We start from the raw sequence: 8134 nt of genomic DNA on the forward strand, positions 1-8134 counted from the left end.
CATACACTAATCTTATAGCATTTTCAATACTCATTTTTAATCGTTAGCAATATTTTGAAAATTTAATCTACACCCTGTGTGCACATATGAAAATCTCAATCCAATCTTCATATACCATAACCATTTGTATACTTACATTAAATTGACAACAATAGCTATACCAGAGGTAATCAACATGATGGCAGCGTTAACTTCAAAATCTTGAGTTACGCAACGTTCAATGGCCAACCAGACTAATATGGCGGTAATTACCCAAATCATAATAACAGAAACCAAAGCACCAATCACTTCAGCACGATACCAACCAAAGGAGAAACTGTTCGGAGAAAAAGAAGAGAAATATTTAATTTTACTAAATTTGATTAAAGTAATTGGAAAATTATTGAAGTAGAAGAACGAAATCTTTTCTTAAAGTTCAGCTAAGTTTGGTTAAATACATACAGCAAAACTACGGACAACATATTATTCGCCTTGTGACGAATCTTTAACACCCACCATTAACTGCAACATATAAAATACATAAAAAATTTGATTTTAGAACAGAATAGCGGCCGCTTTTGTGCAGAGTTCTTGAACGACCTAAGCAAAATTTTATACCAGTATGTGCTATGAATTACCCATCACAGTTTGTTTGATTATTATGAGCGTATACCTAGGTAGATTACATCTAATTTCAAACATGATTCGTTGGCCGTTAATATGCCAAATTCAATCCTCCCGCCTGAAAATTCACGGCTGCAAGTGGGATGTATGGGCATATGAAAGAGCATAGCTGCTTGGGCTAGTAGTGGCAGTTATTATATTTAATGTAATTTTTGATAAAGAGCACTCCGCTCAATAAGTCTCCGCTCTGAAACACTGTTGCCAGGCGCACATTATTTCTAGATTTCCTCATACGAAATGAATCAAAATTTGTTTATATCTCAACCAACTGTTTTAGTGGTGTTACTTTATTGCCGTTCATTCGGCTGACTGGCGATTTGACTCTGGAGTGCAGTGATGAAGCCATATATCGTTCGTTGTCATATATCAAAAGTAACCTTTTTAATTTCCTTTAAACAGCTTTAATCGGTGATTTGAATCATTAACACGTTGTTTTCCAAAGTGAGCAATCGCCCACCCGCTTGGGTCACAGATTTCTCATGGACAAATGTTCATGCAAAATAATAAATATACTGCCTTCTAACATCTTTAAGTTGTCAGCTATATCATGCAACGACAGTTCTTGGTCTTCCAAAACGATTTTATGCACTTTCTTTATGTCCTCTGGAACAACTGCCGATTTTAGGCGACCAGAGCGTTTATCACCAGCACCGTTTGTCCGACTTCGTTTAATTTTTGAATACCAGTTAAGACTACTTCACTTCCCTAGTGCAGAGTTTCCATAACGGCTTGCAAGAGAGTATTTTTTCCTATCAAAAAGCAATCTTTAATCCATTAAGAGAACTGGATTAACCCAAACTAATGTAATCTGTAAGCCAGTCGCCCTAACGTCACGAAACGTTGATGCGTGTTGTTTAAGGTGTAGTACTGTTCAAAAATCACATAAATTTATTAACAGACCTGCCTTATATGTGTCAGACAGGAGACTTATTGAGTGATGTATTGTTTATGGATAAATTCAGTATACATCCACCGCCCATGATTGTTGGTATAAAACAAAACTTCGTCTGGATATTTTATTGAAATGAAATTTCTATATTATTAAAATTTTCCTTTTTTCATTTACTTTTTATAAATTTGACCATCTAATAAATTTGGAGAAAAGAAGGCAAAAAAAAAAAAAAAGAAAAAAAAACGAAACCTACTTGTCAATAAAACTAAGTTAAGAAAAAAAATCTAGAAAACCTTCAGAAATTTGCTTATAATAAAATGCATTACATGATGAGATTTAAGGGCGATAAAAAGAAAGAAGCACAACATAATCAACGTAAACAGCAACAAATACACAGGAAAATAAAAACCCTTTACGTAAGAAACAAAATAAAAACAACAAAACCGGAATTATATGCGGTTGGGGCCGAATCAGTTCGTATCCCCAGCCTACCATTGGCTAAATTATTAATCCTTGAAAATTTTTACATAAATTCTCTAAACGGAAAGTTTGGAACTTGTTTTTTTTTTTTTTATGTTAATTTAAAATGAAACAAATTTCTTAAAAAACAAGAAAATTGGTTTTATTTTTCTACACAAATATTTAAAAATAATTCTGGAAGATCAGCGTTCTCTTCACTTGTTTAAAAAATAAAAGCAATTTTTTAAAATCATTTCAACCTTTTAGTGAACGAATCTGCTGCTATTTTTCAAATTTCTCGAAACAATTTGTGGATGTTCCATATGAAGTAGAAAAGTCAATATACTTTGCAGTGCCAAATGCAAATAAATGAATAAATAAACCAAAGAAAAAAAAAAATACAAAAATCATGTATATGCTTGGGAATAACTTAAAATTTTTTTCTATTCTTCGTGAAGCCAGCTTTTAGGCTATTTTGTATACAATTTTAAACAGAAGAGTCAAAAAGTTTTCCTTTTAAGAATTCCATTTTTCCATTTGCTTACAAAAAAATAGGAAAAAAAAAAACTCGGAAGTATTTTTCCTTCTGTTCTGGGGAAAGAAAATGGAAGCAGACTAAAGAAAAAATGGTTTAAGTGAGTAGCTTTGAATATTTTATGAAAATAAGATTGGGTTCTTTAGGCTCTGACAAGCCATTGACTCACTTGAATATATGTTAGCTTCTAGTTCTAAAATACAAAAAAAAAAAAGAGAAAAAATACGAAAAGATCAGAAAAGAAAATGAAATAAATAAAACGAAAAGATTCACTTATTCGAAATCTGCTTGTAAACTGTTATTTAAAAAGATTGAAAAAGAAATTTTCTATATATTTCTTGTGGTTTCATTTTTTCTTTTTGTTTTCGATATTTATCCTTAAAAGGCTTATTTGCGAGCGAGCAACAATTTTTAATGAATCCGTAGATCTTTAGGAAGAAATATCAAGTGTTGTATTAAATATTTATTATACACTTGAATATTACGAGGCCGCGAAGGATGATGTTTGTAGCAAAAAACTACAAAATCGCTTGACAACTTAAAGATATAAGAAATTGCTTAGAAATATAAGAATTGTTTTTTCATCATTTTGCTCATGCACAAGCTTGTTCAATCCAGTGGTATTAAATCCTGTCAGGCGAGAGTCATTGAACTCCTGGAAGGCCAGTTCTGCAGCCGTTCGAAATAAAATTGTGTTTCTACTACGCACTTATCCGAATTGCGGAAAAAGTTGTAGCCAGCAAGGACTAGATCTGCTAATGAAGAGGTTCCAAATTCAATTTCTGTACTTTACCACAATCATTAGTGCGTTGCGTAACCTAACGTTATCATGCAATAAGACAGGGGCCGATCAATCTAGGCGGTTTTCTTTTGTTGCCGTGTAGCTGATGTTTCTGCATCGATCAATGAATCATATTTCACAAAATCAGAGTGAATCACACCTGCATGAGATCACCATCAACTTCTTTTAAAGCTTTGGATTGTGTTAAGATGAAGCATTCTTCTTAAACCGCCTATCTATTTCTCCTCACAGGTGTCAATACGATTCAAAAACGGATCAGACTTACCACGGAAAAGTAGTTTTTGTTTCTCATTCAGTTGGAATTCATTTATCTACGTTCTTGGCCTTAATGATTTAAGCTAAATGAGTTGTTACTGGCTTTTTGCTGCTACCAAACTTCAACAATAAATGATAATAACTCAGAGATGGGTCAGACTCGGGAATCTTTAATTCGTCATTTTATGTTAGGGGCGATGGCGTGGTTCAACGTGATACTGTCTGCTGTGTATAAAGACTAGGTCCAGACACAGTGTAAATGTTTCCCGCGGTTTGCAACAGCGTAGTTCCGACTAGGAAGTCATAATTCATAATATTGCGAATTTCCGACCGTTTCCTTTCCAACGAAATCTTTTTAAATAAAGTTTTAAATCCTTTTAAGGCTTACGGCGATTTTCCTAAACAGACGATTTGTGGCCAACAAAAAAACAAAAAAAAAAAAAAACGCAAAATGTTACGCTGTTAAGTTTGGCAATATTAACAACAACAAATTTCGTCCTTGCCAAAAACAGCCTTAAGTTAAATAAATATTTTTGAAATAATTTCAAATTAGAAACAAAGCGTACTGTACATGCTTTACATTACGCAATTTCTCTTAAACGATGGCGTCATTTTCTTTCTTGAACTAACTTCGGATCCTAACATATGCCTATTTTCATAGTTCAATCACCGACATACTGACATAAGCTGTAAATAAATTGAAATTACAATTTTATGGTAAGTTATTGCCATAATAATAATAAAAAAAAAGCTGATCGGAACTATTTTCAGACTGAACATGAAGGTTATCCTGATGAAGATCTGAGTCAGAGTCTTTCAGAAAAATCTTCAAGGCATCGAACATTATAAGCAAAAATATGACAAAGATGTCGACCTTTTTCCAGATCACAGCCAATTTTCATACAATTTGCATACAAAAATTCATCTATGCAAAAACTTTCTTTTTTTAAGACTGTGACGAGACAACAAAAGCAGGGGATCAAAATGATCCCCTTTGGAAATGGATGTATGTCATCGACATCTCGAAAACTAGATTATAGGTAATTAAAGATCACTAATGGTAGTTAAAAAGTAAATCGCTTGACTCCGAAAACCACCTATAATTCAATCGAATGGACGTCAACTCAGAAATTTTCTATGCGTCTCTTCATATTTTGCAATTGTATACGTTTGCAAGATTTACAACGCAACGAACAATTTCAGTGGCCACTCATCTGCTGACTTTCCCTGACGGCGACATTGTTCGTGCACTTAAAATTCCTTAAGTTTCATTTCCTAAGGCGTAAATTAAATTTTATTTCTTTTATTAAAAAACCCTTCGAATATATAAAAAAATTCCATTTAAAACTTTTCTTCTTCTTTTTTAACGCAACTTTCGAAATTCGCACCCACCGTGTTTTTCATTCTTTTGATTTAACTTTAAATTCAATTTTTTTTAATTATTTCATATTGGCTTTGCAAAAATAATTGTTTTTCATTGCTTTAAATTAATGATTCGCGCACGAAAAAAAAGGATCTTTGCACAGTTGCAGTTAGCCATGATGACAAAATTAACCCTTTTCATTTCTCTAACGAATCCTACCATAGTTTAACAGTGCAGTGCAATGTCACGCTGTACGCTATACTGTTACCTTTTTTTATTATGTTGATGTTTGTTTACACCAAGCAACTATTGAGAGCTTACATGTTAAGGAATTGATTTGGGAGTGAGCGCTCACTCTCTGAGACTTGATAATAAGAGTTCGTAGGCGCATCGGACGCGTGATCAGAAGTCAATGAAAATTTATTGAAACACTGTCCACCTGGACCAACTTTTATGAGTAGTTAGTTCTTTATATCGAAGAAGCATGATTTTTACAATACATGGATGTGTACACTAACACCTATCCATTGAAAGGGATCCCGTATCTCAGACAGGAAAGAGTCAACCGAAAAGAAATTTTGGCATAGAAATGCGTTGAAGAACTGTGCATACCATTTCGGAAATGGAACTGAAATCTGCCCGTCCGTCAGTCTTATAATCTTGTGTGTTCAATCTGCAGGTCGCAAATTTTTCAAACACGTTGATGAAACTTGGTAGACCGACGTGTTATGGTCCGAAGATGGCCCTGCTTAAAAAGTTCGGATTGGATCATTTTCTTGATCATTTTTCATGTAACGCATTATTTTTAAGAATCATTACATGAATAACTCTATTAAATGATGGGCCGTGTTTGAATTTAAACAATAACCAAAAACTAATATTTTAATTATTCTCATAATTCCCATAAGAGACTACCAGGACCGATTAGGGTTAAAAAGGAATTCCTGCTGGATTTTCCACGACTTAATTTATACATATATTATTTATTATTAAATTGTGACATTTTTTTGATAGAAAATTAACAAATATTCGATGTTTTCATTTAAATGCACGCCGATCACACAAAAATCAACATTTTTAAAATAAATATGTTTGTATTTGTTTAAAAGTAGTGTAACGAGTTTCCTTAGGCGGGGTATGACTCAGCCAATCCAGGATCCGTTGCAAGAAAATTTTAATAAATAATCAGGACCTTCGGGGGGGGATGGTGTTATGATCTCTTAGCTTTATTAGTTCCACTTTACTGGACGGAAGTATGAAATGGCTGGGGCAAGGAAAAGGAACCAGCGAGGTGTCCCGACTTTTCGTGCTATTACCGGTTTGTTTTCTTTTACTTGTAAGTTTGGAACTTGCATCCCTTTTTTTGTTACGCTTTTAATATCGCGAGCACTGCAAGAAAGAACCGAAAACTTCGCCAGGGTCATAGCTGCCTTGGTTCGTCCCTGGTTGGTATGTGAGTCCAAAAATAATAAGCTAAATGGAAAACGTCTCTCAGTTTTTCAGGGATGGCGATTAAAGCTGAACCAGTTCATCCCCTATCCGTAGGTCATTGGTCCTAAAAAGTCCTTCAGGGATGGCGATTAAAGCTGAACCAGCTCATCCCCTATCCGTTAAGTCAAAATATCCTGACAGTCTTTCAGGGATGGCGATTAAAGCTGAACCAGCTCATCCCCTATCCGTTAAGTCAAAATGCCCTGACAGTTTTTCAGGGATGGCGATTAAAGCTGAACCAGCTCATCCCCTATTCGTTAAGTCAAAATGTCCTGACAGTTTTCCAGGGATGGCGATTAAAGCTGAACCAGCTCATCCCCTATCCGTTAAGTCAAAATGTCCTGACAGTCTTTCAGGGATGGCGATTAAAGCTCAACCAGCTCATCCCCTATCCGTTAAGTCAAAAAAAAAACTATTTGTACAGGTCAACCAGTTGGATTGTCTGAGAGTACTTACCTAGACGGCTATGACACCAAACTGAACGAGTCTGTGCGATGCGCCGCTCTTTTATAGCCGGAGGTCTCGCTCGCTTGTCCTAATGCCAACATGCTCTATGTGTTTACATAAGTTTGAGGTAATATGCTTATGTGTATGCTTAGCTTAGGTCGGCTGTAGTCGCAACCTTAGTTACGACTCGCCTGATCCTACTTGTATACAACTTAAAACCAACTTACAACTAGCTTGTTACTATGTTTGATCAAATATCTACTCGCTAAGCAATCAGGTACCAAAACGCGTGATTCAATCACCGTTAGGTATGTGAGTGCTTGTGCACCGAGTTTGCATGTACTTTGTGTATAGCTTATTACTATGTTTTGTTCAAGAGTTTACTCACTAAGCACTCAGGCACCAAATCGCGTGATTCGATCACCGTTAGGTATGTGAGTGCTAGTGCACTGTGTTTGCATGTGTTTTGTGTGTTTTTACATGTGTGATCGCGTCTTTGTACAATGTGTGTATGCAGTTTATGCATTATCGTATGTTTTTACTATTTCTTTCCCTACCTAAGTTCAATTCTGCTTGTTTTGTTTACCCTAACGGTGCTACACATTCTGCGCATTTTTACACGTAGAGACTCTTGCTGAGGTTTGTTTTGCATGCAAGGATTTTCTACCTAAGCTTACTTCTTGCATGTTAAACGTGTTGGGGTTTTGCTTGTATTTATACTTTGAGTTTTATTTAGCCTTTGAGTTCTTGAGATTCTACTAGTATTTGTACTTTGAGTTTTGTTTAACCTTCGAGTTCTTAAACATTTTGAAATTCTACTTGTGTTCTTAACATATTGATTTCTTGCAACTAAGTTTTTCTTTTATTTGGGTTCTTGACTCCGCTCTTACATTTTGAAATTTGGATCTAGGCTTTTTTTCTTTTAATTGAGTTCTTGACTCCGTTGGTGCATTTTGGAATTTGGATCTAAGCTTTTTCCCTTTTAATTGAGTTCTTGACACCGCTAGTACATTTTGAAATTTGGATCTAAGCTTTTGGTGCCCTGGGGTTCCTAATCTGTGCTGTGGTGTGCTTGTGTGGTATTTTATACTTTTTCTTTTTACACTACCCTGGGTGTGTGTTTCTAAGGTTTTAACCTTACACGGTATAGGTGTGTGATATTATGATTTTATCTTTATACGGTATAGGTGTGTGATATTAAGCATTTATCTGTACAAGGTATAGGTA

At 34.9% G+C, this 8134-nt stretch overlaps 1 protein-coding gene across 2 annotated transcripts in view; it reads right to left on the reverse strand.

Moving 5' to 3' along the window:
• LOC119633899 (zinc transporter 2) overlaps window positions 1-8134 on the reverse strand; it is a 69319-nt gene that overhangs the window by 25459 nt on the left and 35726 nt on the right. For both annotated transcript variants that reach the window (XR_005246908.1, XM_038027714.1), the window contains exon 5: window positions 137-316. Coding sequence is in view for 1 of the 2 variants with exons in the window: in XM_038027714.1 (XP_037883642.1) it covers window positions 137-316 (180 nt within the window). In the remaining variant the exon portion in view is untranslated. The remainder of the gene's footprint in view (window positions 1-136; window positions 317-8134) is intronic.

The sequence above is a fragment of the Glossina fuscipes genome, unplaced genomic scaffold (genome assembly GCF_014805625.2).
Source record: "Glossina fuscipes isolate IAEA_lab_2018 unplaced genomic scaffold, Yale_Gfus_2 2, whole genome shotgun sequence".
NCBI classification, from domain to species: domain Eukaryota; kingdom Metazoa; phylum Arthropoda; class Insecta; order Diptera; family Glossinidae; genus Glossina; species Glossina fuscipes.